The sequence below is a fragment of the Hippoglossus stenolepis genome, chromosome 21, assembly GCF_022539355.2.
Source record: "Hippoglossus stenolepis isolate QCI-W04-F060 chromosome 21, HSTE1.2, whole genome shotgun sequence".
In the NCBI taxonomy this organism is placed as follows: domain Eukaryota; kingdom Metazoa; phylum Chordata; class Actinopteri; order Pleuronectiformes; family Pleuronectidae; genus Hippoglossus; species Hippoglossus stenolepis.
The window spans coordinates 14,254,469-14,275,603 of record NC_061503.1 but is presented as its reverse complement, the minus strand read 5'-3'; the positions used below and the strand labels follow the sequence as shown (position 1 = coordinate 14,275,603).

General features: G+C 39.7%; 2 protein-coding genes across 8 annotated transcripts; both read right to left on the bottom strand.

Annotated features, from left to right (window-relative positions):
• Positions 1-283: 283 nt before the first annotated feature.
• Positions 284-10,352, bottom strand: LOC118100371 (pleckstrin homology domain-containing family S member 1). 6 transcript variants are annotated; one of them, XM_035145371.2, is made up of 15 exons: positions 10,184-10,352; positions 9,678-9,712; positions 9,392-9,483; positions 9,182-9,300; positions 8,523-8,657; positions 7,586-7,661; positions 7,258-7,311; positions 6,019-6,105; positions 5,664-5,701; positions 5,511-5,543; positions 5,298-5,408; positions 3,995-4,117; positions 3,285-3,380; positions 1,838-1,973; positions 284-1,734 (listed from the first exon to the last, which is right to left on the bottom strand). In XM_035145371.2, exons 2-15 carry the CDS (start codon positions 9,700-9,702, stop codon positions 1,663-1,665), a joined length of 1,197 nt encoding a protein of 398 aa, XP_035001262.1. In that variant the 5' UTR covers positions 9,703-9,712; positions 10,184-10,352; the 3' UTR covers positions 284-1,662. The 6 variants fall into 6 exon arrangements, with proteins under 6 accessions (XP_035001262.1, XP_035001258.1, XP_035001260.1 ...); XM_035145367.2 differs by having other exon boundaries at positions 1,843-1,973; XM_035145369.2 differs by having other exon boundaries at positions 1,843-1,973; positions 6,019-6,102.
• Positions 10,353-11,918: 1,566 nt separating this feature from the next.
• casp7 (caspase 7, apoptosis-related cysteine peptidase) lies at positions 11,919-20,926 on the bottom strand. 2 transcript variants are annotated; one of them, XM_035146118.2, is made up of 7 exons: positions 20,770-20,926; positions 20,359-20,480; positions 17,417-17,568; positions 17,208-17,336; positions 15,463-15,638; positions 15,039-15,177; positions 11,919-14,536 (listed from the first exon to the last, which is right to left on the bottom strand). In XM_035146118.2, the coding sequence occupies exons 2-7, from the start codon at positions 20,478-20,480 to the stop codon at positions 14,310-14,312; spliced, it is 945 nt and encodes a 314-aa protein (XP_035002009.1). In that variant the 5' UTR covers positions 20,770-20,926; the 3' UTR covers positions 11,919-14,309. The 2 variants fall into 2 exon arrangements, with proteins under 2 accessions (XP_035002009.1, XP_035002010.1); XM_035146119.2 differs by having other exon boundaries at positions 20,652-20,780.
• Positions 20,927-21,135: the final 209 nt, after the last annotated feature.

The following is a 21,135-nucleotide window of genomic DNA, read 5'->3' as shown; positions in this document are numbered from 1 at the left end:
GTGAGGTAAGCAAATCAGCTCTATACATTCAAAAGATTTGTCATGCCGATAATGCAGTATTCTTTTATGTTCTTAAAGGTTTTCACGCTGCTGAGTCTGAAATATTTATGATATGAGTCATGACATTACCTCAATGACGATGAACATTACAAATAAACACCTAATCTTGGCAGCGTGTAGTTTTATATTCAGTTGTATTTTGAAGACAAGGTGATTAAGTAAACAATTGGTCTACTGTATAAACTTGGTTCCTGCAGCCGCTGAATAAAGAAAATACAAATGATCAGTGTTTTAACAATCTGGTCCAAATTTTATTCAGAATCATTTCAACAGATTTATTGTCCCAGTACAACCTGCTTTTGTAACACACTCAAAAGGATGGATTTATTTACAAGAGAGTGAATTAGTCATCGAGCACAGCTTTAATATCACAGTTCAGAATGGATGTTCAAAAATAAATGTGCTTTTTCTCACATCTGTGCAATAGCTCCATTAAAAGTTGAAACGTTAACCTTGGAATGATGGATTCATTACCCTGAGGGGAGCAGTGGTGTGAATGTAATCTAAGTGTACAGGCTTTGTCCTTGCTCTCTGGGGACACTGGTCATTGGACCTATATATTAAAAAGGCATTTAAAATATAAATGCTGTGCAGCACTTCTAATACACAGGCCCTGCAGATATTGTCCACTTGATGTTGTCTTTGTTCGTGAGAGGTATCGGTCACTAGACATGAACTACATAAGGAAAAAACAGCTTCCCCAAGACTCTCGGCCCGAGGTGCGGACGTCACGAAACACTGGTCGGTTCCTACGTCTTTTTTCTTTTGTTATTCATCCCCAAGTATTTTCAAGATAAAAAAAGGTTAAGTTAAAAACTTGCGTGAACATAGGAGACAATTTAACATAAAGAATTAAAAAAAATTGCACTACGTGTCTTGCACTTCATTTTAATCTCACGTACACAACGAACTTTGGGTCTAGAAGCTTTTGTTTGGTTTTCCTTCCAAGCACAACATTATCTTTTTACAATTCCAGCATCAAACAAACGTTTCCATAAGCTGTGTTTCAGATACTATATGTACAGTATTTATCATATAATACAAATTTGCCCAAAACAGACACACAGATAGTAAACAAAAAGGAAAATCATCTGTACAAGTAGGAAGTGATTCTTTTCCTTACAACATAATCAGTGATTTGTGAAATTAAGATCAGACCTATAGGGCACAGTTCAATAGTTAACCCGTTTTCCCAGTCTGTTCTAATATATGAATCACAAATGCTTTTATTGCCTCTCTTTACTAAATGAGGTGTAATAACCACTTCCTCTTAGAAGTGTTCTTACCGACCACCAGCTCTATATTCAATAAGTATTTATCTCTTTTTAAAGATTCCTGAGGTACAGGTGTGTGTGAGATTGGTAGAATAATAATAACATCCTTCATTTGTCATATTTACCTTCACTTCAGGCTCTTGTAGATATTTAAAGTCATTAACTAGACGGGGGACAGGTCAATAGGAAATGACCAAAACCCTGGAAAAATACTGTGATCTACATGGTACAAACCCAGCTATAGGCACAAGGCGCCTAAAAGAGTCTTCTAAACACACCCAGACACACGAGTAGAAGTGGCTCCATCTCTACTGGTCAGTTTTTTCCGTCAGCCGTTGCAGGGGCAGTTTGTGGAATGCAGAGGCAGATGTCCAGGGAGACGCAGGATAGTGAGTTTCACCTGAAAAGAGAAATAATTCTGCCCGTCAGATCCCAGAGTGCACATGGGCACGTAAAACAGCAACATAACGTGAACACGGACGGTGTGTTGGTGATGAACGCACCTCACTCTTCAGCGACTTGCTCACGTAACTGTTGAACTCTGTCACGCTGTCGATGTGCAGGTCATTGATTGCCAGTACTTGGTCTCCTTTGTGGAAGAGACACACCGTCTGTGGCTGGCCTGTCCACCCAGACACACTGTGACACACACACACACACACACACACACACACACACACACACACACACACACACACACACACACACACACGCAAACATTTAAACACCCATGCGTATGGTATTTGATCAGAGAATGTTTCACTTTAGCCTGAAAGAAAAAGGTTTTGTTTGTAGAGAAATGAGAGAATCCCAGTGAATATGTGTTGTGTGTATGTGTTGCTTTCAGCCCATTCATCTCGATGTCCCTGGGTTAGATGCATTGGATATACAATTAGGTCAAATAAAGTTTGATGTATGTAGTACTAAGTATATGTAGATATATATATATATATATAAATAAAGGTATCCAGTAAGAAATCTGTTAACAAGCTAGTGTAACCTAATTCTTAGATTCTGCAAGTGCTGCTGCAGTGCTGCTTCAGACACTTCACTGATCAGGTATGGATCAAATACAAAAGCAAAAATGTGGTCTGATGTGTAATGTGTCATGTAATGTGTACTGTTCTATCAGTACTAACAAAGGCGCAGCTAAAAGTTATGTGGCCCTTTGTCCACCCTCTCCAGCTGTGGGCCCCTGTTGGCCCCCTGTCATTTTTATTTTATGGCTGAAACCTCTGAATGTCTATTGAAATTTCAGTACTTAACTTGCATCAGCACAGATACAAAAACATGCACATTCATTGCAACAACAATAACACCCAATAGTTTTTTGTGTGGGCACAACAACAACCCTACATTTTAAAAAAGGTTGAATGTGGATTAGATAGAAATCTTGTGTGTAGTGGTTTAAATTCGATTACTTTGCGTGTAATCTAAGCACATTCAAATCAATATTCCACTTTGTCCTTGAAACCCTGTACCTCTGACCTGTAGAGAGGGACTGATTAATAAAGCTGATGGTCTTGTCTCCTCTAAAACCGATCTTGCTTTTCTTAAGACCTGTCGATGAAAGATAATGGACGAGCACAGCTGCTGCTCGCCACCTGGACGATATTATCCAGTCTTCTTTTGTTTGAGACACTCAAAACGGACTCAATAAATGACTAAAACAGGTTCAGTGTATCTCTCACGGTTTGTCTGGGTCATTTGAGTGCCTTTGTTCACGTGTCCGTCTGCACCATAGATTACATAAAGCCCGCCTCCACCATTTTAGTGGATGGGACTGGGGCCAAACTACTCTACACTGAACACGTCATGTGTAGAAACTGATGTCTATCTAGCAAAAACATCGCTGAGATAAACAGTCACTGCTGCTTCAACAACATCTCAAGAAGTTACGAAATGAAATAATGAAATAAAGTACGATTAGCTTTGAACCGTAAAACCTACCTTGGTTTCCCATCCACCTCTGTTAGTGTCAGGTGCTTTTTCAAATCTGCCTGCTTGACCTCAATATCTCTTTCCTCTGGGATGGTGTGGTTGAGACTGGAAAGAGAAATGACAGAGAGCAAAAGCTTTACTCAAAGTATTGCACACATTTAGACACGCTACAAAGACACGCATCTAAATCTTCATTTATCTCAGTTGTTTGATGCAATAAAAGTGATTTTACTTCACGAGAAATGTTCCAATATTCTCCTACAAATTTTGGGAAAAGTTATTGTCTTATTGTTTCCATGGTGAAATTTTTAAACCAGCTTCTGAACTCAAAGGCACAGAATGACCTTTGCTGAGGTCACAGTGAACAAACACAACATAAACACACACATTTCCTTGTCTCAGTCCTCCATGATATTGCAATGGGTTTCGAGTAAAACCTCCAGAAACTGCTCTAACCAGTCCTGCAACACATCAGCGCTGGTCCTGGAGTTCCTTCCTGATCATTTATGTATCTGCATGAACACGTATCAGTTTTTTCTTTGTTTTCTGTCACCATCACCTCTGACTGTGATTGGCAGAGGCGCAGACAGCGACACAGCGGGAGTTTCACATGTCTGTTGAATGAGATCACTCACTCTAACTCCCTCCCTGCCCCACATCTCTGGTATTTGTCTTGTTGCTTTTTTCAGATTCAGGGTAAGTTCCTTCAGAAGTCTCACCTCTCCGTGGAGGTTTGCTTCTCCAGGGTGAGCACATTACGACTCTCCAGCATCTCTACAGGGGAGCTGCTGCTGCTGCTGCTGCTGCTGCTGCTGCTGACATCTGAAGGATGCGTGTCTTCCCTGTGAAAAGATGTTGTCAGGCACATGTCTCAGTTACAGTCAGTTATTTATGTGTTGTTGGCAGACGTCCAAAAATAAGACAGTGAGAAAAAAACACAAAAATGCTTGTGTTGCCAAACACACCCACTGAAGCTACAAACTCCGAGCGGCTGAATGCAGCGTCATGGAAGGTGACTCACAGGCAGATAATAAAACAATAGATTCTGGCACTGTTTTATAAACCTGGGGTGGAAAAAAAACATTTGCCCTTGATGCAGAAATGACAACAACAAGGGAGGAAGAAATGGCTGATAAAAGGTGCAAGATAACTGTAAATGCCGAAAACCAAAATAGACTCTCAGGTATTTAAAGAAGGGACCAAAAAGCAGCATGGGAGAAGTAAATAAATCTCTAATCGCTGTGCCGGCGCAAGAGGAATTCTAATTAAGTAGCAAGTCTGAAACAAGTCTTTAGACTCGTATGACAAATGTAGTGGGGAAGCTGGTCTTCAGCGTGGCGGCGCAGTGGTTGGCCACTTAGAAAGAAATCAGATCAGTGTGAAACACAAAATGATCACATAACATATTCCAGCAAAGTTAACACAGAAAACAACACTGGTGAGTGTTTGTTACACAAGAGATGATGGAGTAGACAAGCTGGAAGAGGCAAAGTGGAGGGGATCCCCTGTTGTGTTGGTGATTAAAACTAAACACGAAGGTCATATGTGATTGGCTAAAAACTTGCCTGGTGGAAACAGTGGAGGGTGTGCAACGGGATTCAAGGTACTTTTTCTTCTTGTTTGGTGGGTGTGTCAGAAATGTTGCCCAATCAGCCCCAACGTGCATGTAAACTCCACGGTATTAAAAAGCAAGTGCAGACCATGGATTATACATTTAGCAAAATTTGATTCCTCTTCCAAAATAAAAATGTGACTCATGATACATCATGGCATCTTGTTCATCCATAACCTCTTTCACAAGGTGAAAGTCGAATGTGTAAGTTGCTAAACAAGTTGAAGTGTCAACAGTCCTGTGCAGTAAAACTAATGCCCTCGCTGTGTTTGAGCCAAGTGAGGCTGAGGTTCCAACTGACGACTGAGCTATTTTGGTAACTAGGGCACTGACATAACATGTTGCAAAAAGAGCAGAGGGCACTGACACCAAAAGAAGACGAAAACACCAGTGATAAATCTGTGGTGTACCTGTCGTCAGCTTGTGTCTCCTCACTCAACGGCGAAATCTGGGTCTTATGTTTGTCAAAGACCTGAGTGACAGACCTCATCAGGGTCCCAGGCGGGTTAACTTCACGGCCCCTGCAAACATTTGACAAAATCAACAGCCAGCAATTTCTATTATTATTATTATAATTATTATATCTGAGGGTATGTGAATCTGACGCTGCCTGAGCTACTTACTCATCGTGTCTAAGTCCCTGCATCGTTTCATATCTGCAAGACATAAGTATTTAAATCAACAGACACACAAGCAAAGAGTGTAAACGACTATAGCGCTGAAGGTCACGATTGAACCGTGTGTCAGTGGGACAAAAGACAGTAATTAGCACTCACGGACACTCCATGCTGTGGGTCGAACCATTTTCCTCGACCTCATTAGCAAAAAAAAAGACGAGTAACAGTCAGATCATCTACAGTGTCACATTTTTAGGAGCTGAATTCAATTAATCACAATATTTGATTCAGCTCTACTGGTACAATATGCATGAAGTTGTATAATGACTGCTCTTGATCAATTAATTTATCATTTTGGGTATAAAAAAAAAAGAAAATTCAATGCAAGGGATGAAAACTGAATATCTTAGGATTTTGGACAGAGGATCAAACAATTGATTGATAAAACAATCAATTGATCAACCAAGAAAGCAGCTGGCAGATGAATTGATATTCAAAATAAATGCAGTCCTACCTGGTTTTGGCGGAAGTTGTATCTCGGGTACTCATAGATCGGATTCATGGGTTCTGATACACGTCTCTTGGAGCAATCTTCACTCTGCTGGCCAATCAGAGAGCAGCATGAGACATATGTCATAACTGCCCCAACTGATACTGCTTAGTTATTTCAAACAATGATGTCAAGATGTTTCACCTTTGGTTTGTCAGTTTTGTTGTTAAAGCTATTGGACAACGGGTCAGATTGGGCCCGTATTTTTGGTGATGGCTGACACACATACACACACACACACACACACACACACACACACACACACACACACACACACACACACACGCAAACATTTAAACCCCCATGCGTATGGTATTTGATCAGAGAATGTTTCACTTTAGCCTGAAAGAAAAAGGTTTTGTTTGTAGAGAAATGAGAGAATCCCAGTGAATATGCGTTGTGTGTATGTGTTGCTTTCAGCCCATTCATCTCGATGTCCCTGGGTTAGATGCATTGGATATACAATTAGGTCAAATAAAGTTTGATGTATGTAGTACTAAGTATATGTAGATATATATATATATATATAAATAAAGGTATCCAGTAAGAAATCTGTTAACAAGCTAGTGTAACCTAATTCTTAGATTCTGCAAGTGCTGCTGCAGTGCTGCTTCAGACACTTCACTGATCAGGTATGGATCAAATACAAAAGCAAAAATGTGGTCTGATGTGTAATGTGTACTGATGCCAACAGGAAATAATGAAAGAGTAATGATAGAGAGAACGACATGTCTCCAGTTCTTTTTTACGCTATCGAGAAAAGGCGCTGAAATGGAAAGGAATGCTGTCATCTTTCCCATTTGGAGCCGGAGTTTGCGATCAATCGTGAGTTAGTCTCAGCTGTCAATCATGACGTTTCAACCGATTTTTTATAGCCTCAAATAACCAATCGAAACCAAATGTGGATACATACAGTGTGATAAAAGCAACCTAAAATTACTTTTTGATTTGACGTTTTTAGTTTGGGCCACGTCCCATCTACTAACATAGAGGAGGCATCTTTAAAACAACTCACACAGGTAGTAGCCCTGACCCCCCACACATGAGGATAAGCTCCTCCCCTCACACAGTTGCTACAGGGTCCCATGTTAATTTGTCTTTAAAAAATCCAATCAGCACATAGATTCACCCACAGGAATGTTGACCTGAGTCAGTTAGTTAGACAGGACACAGGCTGTGAGAAATACGATGCAGTGGACCAACCTTTTCAGACACAATGGCTGAATTGTTTTTCCTCATAATTGGTTTTGAAACATCCTGGTAAAAGGGGAAGAGAGGTATAATTGTATAATTTGAGACTGAGCGCGCAAGGCGCTGTGAGAACGGAGGCAGAGGTCGACAGCGGGACATAAAATGATGACGGGAGTAAAAGAAGGAAAAATGGGGGCGCTGTCATTCATTGGGTGTGATGGATGTTTACCGTAGCTGTTTGCTGCCCATTAAACATGTCCTACAGGAGGATAGTACATCAAATAATTACTGTAATTGCTGCTGTTTTGGAACATCATAAGGAAGTAAAACATAGACGTACCTCGGAACTCAATAATTTATGTGACCGGTTTTTCAGGGCGTCATACAGGACAGAGAACCACTGGTCCACTTCGTCACTAGAAAGACAGAGGAACACATTCAATAAATCATGTTTTCTCTATAAGCTATTACACTCAATTTAAAATGCAATTCTGAAGTCAAATATAAAGTGGAAATTGTGGCATTTAGCAACCAGGTGGAAGGCAAATCCATTATCTGCTGATGGACTGTTACTGAAGAGGAAAGCAGCATCATAATTTAATTTTGATTGTTAGAAATCCTGAAATAGTAGATGGAGTATATGGGGGGGGGGTTATGACGCACTGTGTACGTGTCATCGGGGGCTTCAGAATCGCCCTTGGTTACACCATCACTGAATTTCAAATTAATGCAACTCTTCTATTTGGGGGACATTGGGACATATATACTTTTAAAATGGCACAATCCCACCGAACTTTATTTTGAAAAATATACGCAGCTAATTTGTGATTAATGTGGATGATGAAGAGATGATCATCGAAATCTTCAGATGAGGTTTTCCAGCAGCTTGGTGCTGCTCATTCAATAAATCGAATTGTTATTGTATTGTATTTATTAGTACAGCTCATATTTACAAATTACAATCTGCCTCATATTGGGCAACAGGGTGATGCCATTCAGAGTAGCTTCATTTCTAAACTATGCATCTTTGAGGTGACGTGTATAATTGGTTATCATCCGCATAAAAATGTGAATTTACAGAGTGTTTCCTGATAATGTTTCCCAATGGAGGCATATATAAGGTAAATAAAATTCCTATTCCTACAACTATTCATACACACCTTTGGGGTGATTATAAAAAGCCAGTCCTCTGTATGTGTGGTATGTCAATTGGTTTTACAGTAATGTCATAAAATGCACTGGCGCTGATAGAGGAGCCATAAATTCAGACCACTAACCTGTTCTCCCCGACCAGGAAGTAGTCCCGCCCGGCGGCACAGATGTAGAGCACGCAGGACGGGGAGCACTTGAAGATCTTCTGGATCCATTCCCATTTCTGGTGCTGCTGCGGGCTCACGTACAACAGTGAGATACTGAGAGAAGGAGGCAGATGGACAGATGTTGAAAACAAAAATAAGTCAGAGAGGGGGGGGCCCTGCACTCGATGTGCATGAGATAAAAACAACATCTACAGCCTTGTGGGCAAACAGACTCTAGTTTGAGACGTATTCTTAATTGGTTTCATAGAAAAAATTATGTATTTTTAATCACTTCTTTAAATTTATTTTGTATTTTTACTACTTTCTCTCTTTTGTGGCCAATTTCCTTTTTGTGTTGTTAAGCATTTTGTAATATTGTTAAGAAAAAGTTTATTATTATTATTATTAATACATATTAAAAAAACATTGTTATTTATTACCTACATGCTTTGTCTGTTTTATAATTTGCCATTGTTTTAACGCTGTATTTTAACATTTTCATACTGTAATATTTTATTCTCCAATCTCCTTCAGACCTGAAATGCTTTAATTCAGTTTCAACTATGTAAAGCATTTTGTTTTGGAAAGTGCAGTATAAATACGTTATTTTAGTTACAGTTACTTTATAAATGACGTACTGTTCCAAATCTATCCCCCCGAGTGGCTTCTCCTTTCCCTCCGCACTCCTGAAGTACTTCAGCTGATGTTCATCGCTGCTGACTTTGAACAGCACGAAGTATCTCCTCTTCCACGATTTCTGCGGCAGAAACATAAAAAAACAATGAAATGTCATTTTGAAAAAACAAACAAACGTGGCGATACAATGGATTCATTGGGCTCAGTGTCACCTCTGTCCTCAATTGTTTGGCGGGAGGAGACTTGAACAGATACCCAGACCTGACTTCTGTCACGTTTCCGACTGGTTTGTAGAACACTGCATCTTTGCATGAGGGCGAAAAGAAAAGCCTATTGTTTGGTGATCGTCTCTCTGAGGTAACAATGTTAAATCTGGCTTGACTTGACAAGATCAGCTGTAAAAAAAGTTTTTTACTGATAACAACCCGAAAATACCAGCAAACAACCACAAGCACCCAAATCCCACCGTAAACCAGGTTTCCACATGTGATACCCTACCTGGGCACCTCTGGGATTTATGCATCGTGACGAACCTAAACAAGAAAACAACACATGAATGCATCAGCGCCTTCAAAACAGCATGAAAGGGAAGTAGGTCACCTATTCAACTTACAATGTACGATTTTACAAATAGACTCGTGCAAAAGGCAGAGCGGGAAACAGAGGTCAGTTCACACAAAGAAGCATTGTTAGGTTTACGTGTAAATACAAAATAAAGACATTAGTGCATTAATCAAATAATAGTATATTATTGTAAATGCTGAATATTACATCAAGAGTATTAATGCTTCTCTTTATGCAAAAAACATTTTAAAGATTTAAACAATCGAGCTCTCACTTTTGTCAGACAGAACCCAACAAGTTGGCAAGTGCACATCAAGCTGTGTCACGTCACAAAGTAATTAAATAGGACAACAAATTCTAAACTTTACAAAACGTATACACACACACACATGAATTATATATACATGCGTATACACATAGACATAAAACTCCCTGCTTACCTGGGGAGCACCTGCAAGAGGAAGCTGGATGTTTTCCTGCGTCTGGGAAACAGCGACGAGATTTTCCAACTGTGAACTGGAGTTTCTGGTTTCTCACACAGGGTTTTTTAAGGTGATCCGACTGTGTTGTTTGCCTGTAGAGTTCCATGCAGCGAATGTTGGTTCCTTAATAAGATCAGGTGTTAAGGTTAAAATGGGTGGAGTCCAACAGGTGACTGGGAGGGACGGAGCGAGGGTTTAAGAAAAGACTGATGCCACTAATGTTTTAAGAGAATCAGAAAATAGCTGCTTCTGTCTGAGATCTCTGCTGGTGAAATAAAATTCTGTTGCGTTGATTCATCATCAGAATAGCAGTCGTATGTATCCCATAATCTAAGACAAGTAAATATCTCTATAGCTGCTGCTTTATGACATGTCAGAGTGATCATACATGTAGCACTCACACTCCATGTTATCACAGGATGATACTGCAGGAGGTCTGTTAGAGTCCGAAGCAGCAGATTCGAGGGGTTTTCTGTGTATGTGCCGTGATGTTAGCATGTCTCCAGTCATACTATAGTCATTAGACGAAAGGGAGTCAGCTGCTTTGCGTGGATTTGCCGTGTTCTATTTGTGTTATGCATGTAGAAGCTCATGGGCCGTGGTGCACTTTTAAACAGGCATCAACTGAGGCCAGTTTAACATGAACTTTGAAACACTTAAATCACTGAGTGTGTGTGTGCGTGTGAACAAAAACACCAATAAATCCTTGTTGTCGCTGGTCAGTGTCAGATAAAGAACTCTGTTCATTAGCGGGACATGAAATAACTCTTCTGTTTGTCTGACAGCTCATCTGCGTCTCTGCCTAAAACCTCGTTCATTTTCTCTTGCCTTTCTGTTCATGGTTTCTCCTTAATAAAAACAAGGTGTGCTTACAAGTGCACGAGGAGAGTGTAGGCGGTGGGTGCAGACACTGACCTTGTACCTCCTCCCCTCACTTGTGACAAAGCCTTCATGTCTGTGGCAGATAATCTGTGCTACACTGTACAGAACATGAACAGTAAGGTAGGAGAGAAGGTCAAACATGATGTAAGCACTTCCTCTTTGTTTTTTTGGTCCAAACCTGTCCCACCTGTGAAGCATTTGTTTTAACACATTTTTACCTGCATGAGGTGCCTGACATGTCATCCTGAACTGTGTGTGTATGTGTTTACACTCACGTCTGCATGTAAATTCTGAATCATCTGCTTTTATCCTCATATTTTAAATATGATCTACATTTTATCATTGTTTTTAACATTAGGTAAAGGTTTCACTGGGATTTCTACCTCCTGCTTTCCTGTATAGAATAGTATTGTATTTATCTTGTCATCTTCTATGTATTTAATATATAAATGTGTTTGTGATACTTTTCTTGGAGTATCCTCAAATATTTATGTTTAACATTTTATTGCTTGATTTTTATATATTTTAAGCCTGTTAAGCACAATGGTCAAATGTGGTTGTTTTAAATATAAATATCATTAACCTTCATACACTGGAATTATCTTAATGTTTATTTTTAATGGCATGATTAGCTAACATACCCAAACTACAAATTGTAAAAGAGAAAAGTTGAGTTGGAAAAGAAACTAAAATAGCTAAGAAGTAAATCTGGTGTTAAATCCATTTAAAATGTTAAACAATCTGTCATCGAATATAATTTTTTTAGTTTTTTCATGTTTACACATGTGGAAGAAAAATGACAAACAACTCATTACACAATAAATTCTTTAATACAACAAAATGTTTACATAAGCATTCCTCTGTTTAATTATTGACCCAAATGAAAAAAAATATAGGGCCTGATTATAATTTCAATGTAATTCATTCATTCATTTTTTTCCCAAATATTTTCAAATATATTCCTGAGGACAACAGCATTTAACACCGGAAAGCATTTAAAATTGTACCCATAAAAATAAGTCATTTTTTTTTCTTTCTTTCAATTCCATTCCCAAACAAGTGGAGCGAACACTCCTTTCAGCACAGGTTAGGCACCACATCACTGATCAGAGATCCATGTGTCGAGAGGACTCCAGAGTTGTGGCGGTGTTGGGACAAGAGTAGGGAACGCCAGACACTCCGCGTCTCCCTATCTAGAATATGCAAGTGTTATCAAAATAATTAAAGGTGACTGATGGAAAAAAAAAAAAAAAAATTACAAAGCGAGAAAAAGGAGAAAAGTGTGAATGAAAGCTGCTGCTGCTGAACTTCTCCAGATAAACTACTGACACGTGCAATGATGAATTGTGTAAAAACATTGGTTGTGGACATTGTGGATTGTGTATCTTCAGACTTGTCACCACCAGTGATAGCTGCCTCTGTGAATGACAGACTTTGGGACAGTAAGATTGAATTTGCGACCAGCAGTAAATGTCTTTTATATACGTTTGCAAAATATAATATTTCATTTACTAAACTATGCAATTTTTAGTAAATGTTTTCAAATATTTTCACAAATTACATGCTTAAAAAAAATATTTCATATATATATGCAATTTTTTAAGATTTGAGTTTTTGAAACTTTAAAGCTCAATTATTAAAATAAAACTAGAAAGACATCGCATGGTGCATGTTATGACAGTGTAGAGTAGGTTATGACAATGTACAACACTAATATACAGTGAAATGATGTGGCATTTGTGCTTTGGGTCCCGGTCCAGCATTACAATAGTAATAGAGTTTTTAGACATTCTTAAGAAATTGTGCAGCGTGTTCTCTGTTATTCATTAAAAAAATATTTAAGAGGAATGTCTAATTTTACAGATTAAAAAAAAAAGAGGCAAAATTCAGAAAAAGTGATTTGTTAAGACTCAAAAAACTAATAAAGAACAGTGCAATATTTTGATCAAATACATAAACTTCAGCTTCTCGCACCTGAGCAGGGGAAGTTTTGAACGTCACGCTGAGAAAACTGGAAAAAATTGCAACTGATTCTTGCTTTGATGGGCGGGGGGGGGTTGGACTATAAACTATGCACTTGACCCAAAATCTGAAAAGAGAACTAATCAGTACACAGCAAAAGATCAAACCTTCCCAGCCATATACGTAAATGAAATTCTTTAACATTACACTTAACCCACTTCATGGGACAGTAAAGAACCTGAGGATGCCAGCATGCTGCTACCAACTTAAATGGGCTAGGAAGGCTGAGACACCGAGCCTTTGGCGAGAGCATCGTGATGTGTGTTGTTTCTGCTCAGAGGAGTGTTGTCGCTCTCCTGTGTCTCTTCAGTTATTTTTTGACAGCTGAAAACATTTAAACACGGATAACTGAAAATAATGTGACGCATTTTCCAGATAACAAATCTAGTGGAGCAGGTTTGTAATCAAGCCGCGTTCTGATGGATTCTGACTCACGGATCGAATTTCCAGTGGAAAATTTGTAAAGAAGTCAAAGTGCATCTCAAAAGAGCCTGTTTTTGAATAATCGCATTATATAAATAAAAGAAAGGACTAGATTTATTAATGGGAGCTTTTTAAAAAGGCTTTAAAAGCATTAAACTTTTGAGTTTCTCCTTTATTTTATTGTGTAATAGTGAATTATATAGCTGTATGATCAGGCTCTGGAGAGGCTACTCTCAGAACACCAAATTATTTGAGGTCACTAAACTAAAATAAGCTCTGAAGCGCGGCCTTTTATCTGTTCTTGTTCGGTACAGTTCCTTTCAACATCACTTGCAAAATGCTGGAAAATGGAAAGACACATTTTCAATTACGATTCCCCGAGCCCACAAAAACTGGCAGCAAATTTTCCGGGGCTGGTAGAATAACATGGATATTTCACAATGCCTGTCGACAAAGATCAGATCAAATGTGACGCCATTATTCTGAAGAACAACCTGAAGAGGAGGAATAAATGTCACCATCAACACATGAACGTGATGCCACTGTAAATATATCGTTTTTTTTCTCACAGAGTGCTGTTGTTTTTCAGGCCCAACTAAACATGCAAAATATTAATATGTGCTCCGAATGTGCAGTGTCCTGCTGGGCCTGAATCATCCCTGAATGCTTTGACCGCTTCGCCAGTACCTGACACAGTCAGTCTCGTCAGTCACTCGAGAATTCCGTGTCGTACAGTACGGTGACTTAAGGTTGGCGGTTAGTTGAAATACAGTTCTTTGGTCAGCATAGACACCACGCAGGGGATCTGCTTCTTCTCGCTGAAACGCGGGTCTTCGGACCAGGACTCAAAGCTGGTAGCAACCATGTAGTTGACCCGTGTCAGGATCTGCATTATCTCCAGCTGCTTGCCAAACTCGTTGAGGACGTTGCAGAGCGCCTGGACGAACCAGGAGCCGCGCCCAGGGTTCCTCCATGAGTAATACCCTGGAAAAATCATCATTAATCAGCACTGAAACAAGTTGGATACATCTTCCTCATCGTGGTTAAAGACACCCAATAGTTTTTCACATTATCAATAAAATCGTATACTTTAAAACATAGACTGTATATAAAAATGGAAGTCATGACAGCTCCACATAAGTGAAGCCAAAGGCTCTAAATCGCCCCCTGGTGGCTGGCTGCAGTATAAATAATCTCTTTCTCCTTAATTTTCTTCATTTTTCTCAGATATGATTTCTGTCATTGAATGTTGTTCTTGTCCAAGTGTTACCTTGGTTTTAATAAGTTATTTGATGCTATAAAAACAGGGTAACGTCATGACCGGCAGCCAAGTGTCTCACGATTGGTTGAGCGTTTGTATCAGCCAGACCGCGTCTCCAATCCCCTAATTGTTACAGTGCAGACTCTGTCTCCAAATATAGTTAGGGATAGTTTATCTCTATATTTAGTTTATGCTTTAAAATATGACTTTGAAACGGTGCTTTACCTGGAACAGTGGAGTAGGCAAAGAGGAAATCTGCCTCTACGGGAATCTTATGTCTTGGATTAGCATCTGTCTCCAGGGTGTCGTTTGGCGGACCCGAATCTGTCTGTATACCATCATCAAATTCAGAACCCCGACAAGCCTGGTGAAGTAAATGAAATGACATTTCATTGTGATCCTGAGTAGCTTTCTCAACGATGACCTGGTGAAGCAATTAAAACATTAACTGTTTTTAAAAGCTGGGACGGGCAAAGTTTTACACAGTAAAAACTATCCATGGGGAGCTACTGAAAGACAATCAAATCTGTCTTTTAAACTAAATCTACTGCTTAAGTTACATAATATCGTCATTCAACCCCTTAATTATCAATTAATTAATCAAAATATTCACAGCATAGTTTTTTTTTATGAATGAAAGTCTGCCTACCTGGATGAAGAAGAGTTTTGGCTTTCCCACTAAGCTTTTGCACATGTCCCCTCTGAACAGCGAGGTCATGGTCTTGATGGGCATGGCTCCATCTGTGCCGTAGATCATGCCCTCCTCGCCGTGGCTTAGCAGGATACAGGCGAAACACGAGCTGTCACTATGGTCTTCCTCCGAGGCTGACCCATACACACACAGACAAATACTCAACTCTTAGCTCGGCTCGGGCCTCATTACACGTCTCTAACTTTTAAAAAAGTCTTAACTTAATGGCCTCATCTGAAATTTCCTCAACCATTCGCCTTCTGATTTAAGAAAAACCTTTTAAGCTAATTGGAGCATACGAAGTCTCTTACTTGTCCACAGGGGAAGACCTATGTTAAAATAAATTACAGTCTGCTTTAGCTTTGAAATGTTCTTGTGTAGAACTCACAGTAGAACTCTACTTTTTGGCCAGTTGTTGACACTAGAAACAAGAGCCATCAGGAGATGACAAATCCCTATGTCACCCAAAACCATGAATGTCAAAGGGCACCAATTTATTTCCTGATAAACATATTTGTGAAGTTTCATGATTTACGTGTTCTGCTCCAATACTATGTCATGGAACAAGAAGTTGATAAAGGAATATTTGCAAAGCAAGTATCATTAGGTTTAATTGTTCAGAGCTCCACAAACAATGGTATCTGTTCAGGAACTGTCAAAGAATTCTTTAGTTATTTTGAGCCTAAGTGTTGAGCAGCCTGACAAATGGAAGAACAGACTGGCAAAGTAAAAGCAAAAATCTGTATGGATTCTACAGAAAAGCAGCCATCATATACAATTGTATCATGTTAAACACAAGGTTCAACGTACTTCCTATAAACACGTGACAGGAGAGGTGACCTTTCAACTGTCGTTTTAGGGACAGATCCATGCTGGTCACTAGCATTTATACAATTACTTGTACAACGGCACCCCCTGCTGTCTGACATGGTGTTTTTAAGACAAAAAATACAATACTCATGTGAGCTTGTTCCTCAATGCATCTAAACCAGGGATCAAAGCTAGTAAAGCTGAAAAAGTTGAAAACAAATCTGGCATCTAAAACTATTCTGTGGCTTTTTGCCATGATAATAAATTAACAATAACTGCTTCCAAGACTTTAAACCATTTCCTCCATTGAGAACACAGTGGTGTTAAGTGATTAGCAGCTAGTGAGAGCTGCAGTGGATAATTGCAGTTTGGTTGACGTTTAAATTGAAACAAATATTCAGCCAATGATGAATCGGTGAAAACGTATAACATCACCAAATATCTAATATCACCTAATATGAGTCTTTCACAGACATATCGATATGTCCGTTTCTGTTTACCGATATGAACATTTTTATTTTACAGAATAAACAATGCAGAAAGGAAAGGCAATTATATTCATATTTTTAAAGTATACATTTGGTTGTATTTGTTTTGTTTTTATTTATAGTTTCTTTGACACAAGGGTTAAATAACGGCATCTTTGGAATCATTGTCAATTTTTAAAAAATATTTATATTGGCCAATATATTCGGCATCAGAAATCTTTTACTCTTGATATCAACAACGCCCCCAAAAATGCATTCCTGTATGAAGGAACAATCATTGTAGATCGACAAATTTCAAACTGCCTCTGGTGTTATAAACTTAGTTCAGCTTGACAGAATAAGACGAGACGGTGACAAATAGCTAAAAGGAGCAAACACAGAAAGACAGAGGACTTCACTACTCACCTTCTCTGAGAAGACGCTCCATCTTCTCACACGTCTGGTCATTGTAGATGAAGACCTCGAAGCCCAGGCTCTTGAAGCACTTGAACAGCTCGCCGGCATCTCGGTCTGTGCCGTTGCGTACATTCATCCCTGTTGAAACAGTTTGCTTTGAATACACATTACGCAACAATATCAGGTAACATTTCACCAGGTGTACATGTGTGCTGTACCTGTCTTTTCATCAAAGTTTTTGTTGTTGATGATGACGCACTTGCCCACTCGCTGGTGGCTCATCTTATACTGGAATGTTGGTGAAACGATTCTGTAATGGCTTTCAGAAGAGTAGTCCTGCTCCCGCGTCTGGCCATCCTTATTCTTCTTACTGGTGGAGTCAGAGTGAAACAGGATATTTAGCATCATTACATTTCTCTCCCTCTACATTGCTGGAACATTATGTACTTTTAAACAGTAAAAGGTATTTTGAAGTTCAGCCGCTACAATTTATGAATCTGAAGAAAATTAAAAGTAACATAACAAATCACATGAATAAAAATATTCATACTAAAAAGACCTTAGTGTCTTTTAGACCTTACAAACACACATAACGACAAAAAACACAAAGGAAGGAGAGTAACCGAGTATGTAAGAAAATCATAATAACTGGTCTTTCAATTTGAAAAAGGTGAATTTTGGTGAGAACCAAACATAACATCTTAGAAGCTACAAGTTAGAAAAGGTTCATGTTTTATTAGATCCAATCAAAACTTCCATAAATTTGACTCTGACTGTACACAAGTGTCTCGTACACCAGATTTTTTCGAGAAAACATTTTGCGACTCTTGAAGAACATGTCTTTTAAGTTAAAATGTTCCAACACACACCAGTTACTTCAGCACGAGTAAATATCCATCTAACAGTATATAAATGATGTAAAACTCACATGAAAACTGAAAACACTCTGATCCACTTACTCAGAAACCAAAGAGTACATACATTTTCAAATAAGGCATTAATGTCTCAGCCAAATTTGGTCGCAGTAATCCACCGTCCGGTCAAGGAAGAAACTAGAACATTTTTTTTTACTTAGCGCAGATTTTAAAGCCCCCTAAGCACGTCAAAGTAGGTTGAGCGACAGGAAATCTTCCGCGAGTGGCAATTCTCACAGACCTGTCATATTTCCATTCTTTAAAAGATCCATCCAGATAGCGAAGCCAACAGTGGCCCACTGGTGGGGGGTTACAAAAATCCAGGCTTGTTCCAGAAGAGCCTAGTCATCAGGTGACTCAAGCAGGGGAACAATACACAGCAATGTGGACCAACAGTCTCATGTACATACAGTCACAGGCCGCACGGCCATATTCTAATAAACATGTGATCCAGAACTTGTTGAAGGCCCCCCCCTTCCCCTCCCACCTCCAAACTGTGCCAACATACTGTACCAAACAATCACACGAGGGTGGGCAAAGAGCTGCGGCTCTGTTCCGCTGTGGGCTGGACACGGCAGCAAGAGCAGCAGGTAGGAGGACGGTGAAGAGGAATGTGAGGCGGTTCTGAGGGTCTTACCTGGGTTCGTCATTAAGCGCTACGCCGCTCTGCATCGGAAACGCGTTGGTTTTGTCTCCTTCCTTTTTTCCCCCAAAAGAGTTTCTCCAGACCTGGCAGCTTAATTTTGGGCTGTGTGCTAGGTTACTGACATGCTCTCTGTACTGGATGGAGACCTGACTGGGCCAGCGGGTGCTGAGGACAGGGGCGGCGCACTGTGAGCCCCCTGAGTCAGCAGCCTAGCCACCACACCAGTGCTTTCTAAAGGACTATTCACACATGGCCCCTGTACCTCGCTCCCTGCTGAGGTCAGACAGGGCAACAAGTTGCTCCTGTGCTGACAAGCACAGAATCCACCTGTACCTACACACATACCGTGAGTGCCTCCCTACTTCAAACTTTACATGAGATGGTCAAGAAGCAATACAAAAAAAATAATTCCTGAGAAAACCGCCATCTCACTTAACTGCTAACCAGATAAGAGTATCTGTTCATGTCTGTCTTGGTTAATTAAAGATTAGGCCCAAATCCAATCATGAAATACACAGGTCATCAACCAGTCATGTCTTCTTCCAATGGAAAAGAAGCACACCCTGGACATCAGTTTGATGAACTTTATGTAAATCATAAGGCAGCCATGACTGCATGACTGTGTAAAATAAGCACCATTCAGCAGATTAACATTTTTATAAAACCTCAAATGCATTGATAAACTATGACATTTTTGTATTTAAACAATTTGATTTAAAAATAAAACTTTAATTAGCATAAATCTAACATCTAAGAAACTCTCTCTTTTAAATGCTTATGTTTTGTTGTTTTTGAAGATAAAATAAAACATCATCCAATGTTATTCACACATTTTAAGGTAAAACTGTTTATTGCCATACTGAGGACACAGGCTTTAAGTTTGATTACCAGTGTCTAGGAGAAACTTGTGTGAGAAGTGTTCCTCTACTACAAAGGGTCACAGTGCCACCTTGTGAGTCAGACTGGAATAAAACACATGCAAAAGAACAATGCACCAGTTTGTTGACGGGCTCCCAGGCCACTGGATCGTGTGCTTCAAGAAATACAACAAGTGCTGGATCATAATTCTAAATCTTAATGTAAATTTTTTTTTTTGCAAAAACTATATTTACATCACTGTTTGAATGTTGCGGTGGTAATGATATTAATAATGTACATGTTTGAATGTGAATACTATTACTACTCTGTGTTTTTGTTCTCACACTACGGGATATAGAGATTATTTTATTTCCTTCAAAGTAATTATGTCTCACTGCTCGACATTGTGTGTGTGTGTGTTTGTGTGTGTTTGTCCTGTAACAAGTTCAAACTAGTCCATCAAGTGTATCAGGGTGGGTTTGGGAATGTGCACAGATGCAGATGATGCACGAGGATACAGATGTTGTTTTTTAACCTTGTAATAAAACGATTCTCACACTAACCAGGCTGTGAAAAAAAACATGCATCATCCCATCCAAAGTCTGTTAAACTGGATTCAAACAATTCAATTCCCCAAGGCACAAACTACACATGCCTCTACTTGCTTCCCTCTCAGGTGTGTGTGAGTGTTTTCCTTCTGCAGGTCCAGTAGATTCAAATAATAAAAAAAGGAAGTCCCTACCCAAACAGCAGGAACCTTCCTTTGCGGTCAGGTTTGGCGTCTGTCACGTCTCCCGTCGTCTCCTCCTCCTCCTCCTCTGGTCCATCTTCCAGTCCGGTGGTCTCCGGGGGACCTGCAGCCATCTGCGGTCACCAACACGTTTAAGCTTCTGCGCTGATTTACAAACAACTGCGCTGAGGCTAACGTGGTTTTAACGCTACGTGCTAACGTCGACACAGCTCCTGCGGTTGTTCAAGCAGTTTTAAAACCATTATTTAATAATATCCAGCTACATTAAGATGTTACTAAATCACCTGTGTTCTTTTGTCGCACCTAACTTTGCTGGCTGAGCTGTTTTTAGCGGAGAAAACACAAGTTGGTTCGAGCCAAGACTCGCTCGCTTGAAGTCTAAACACTTTACAATGAACTCACATTGTTATTTGTGTTGTGTTGAGGAGCTGTGGTTTAAAAATGAGTTGTTTTAGTTCCCGTCTTCGTGGTTGTCGCCGAGTTTCTGTTCCCGAAAACTTGAGAAAACGAAAGTACTTCACGTCTCTGCGTCATTACGTCAGAGCCAGGGAATGCCAGGTGTCCCTGTTAGAGCAGCGCTGTGTCCCTCTCACTGAGCACCAGCGCCCTCTGCAGGCACGTGTGATAATGACTTCTGTCGGGATCCACGTCCAAAACAATTAGGAAATACAACTGGACAGGAGATATTACCCACAATCCCCGGCTTCCTGAAGCAAAACACCTGCCGCTTGTGACAAATACACCAAATCTGTTCTGAAGTTTTATTTC

Bases quoted from the DNA above. Each gene is read 5' to 3' on its own strand.
- LOC118100371 (XM_035145367.2), bottom strand. From the start codon at position 9,702: ATGCATAAATCCCAGAGGTGCCCAG. The intron at 9,484-9,677 runs GTAGGGTATCAC...CCTCATGCAAAG, and splicing joins TAAATCCCAGAGGTGCCCAG to ATGCAGTGTTCTACAAACCA. The intron at 9,301-9,391 runs GTGACACTGAGC...TTTCTGCCGCAG, and splicing joins CCAAACAATTGAGGACAGAG to AAATCGTGGAAGAGGAGATA.
- casp7 (XM_035146118.2), bottom strand. From the start codon at position 20,480: ATGGCTGCAGGTCCCCCGGAGACCACCGGACTGGAAGATGGACCAGAG. The intron at 17,569-20,358 runs GTAGGGACTTCC...TGACTCCACCAG, and splicing joins GGAAGGTTCCTGCTGTTTGG to TAAGAAGAATAAGGATGGCC. The intron at 15,178-15,462 runs GTAGGCAGACTT...TTACTTCACCAG, and splicing joins CAAAACTCTTCTTCATCCAG to GCTTGTCGGGGTTCTGAATT.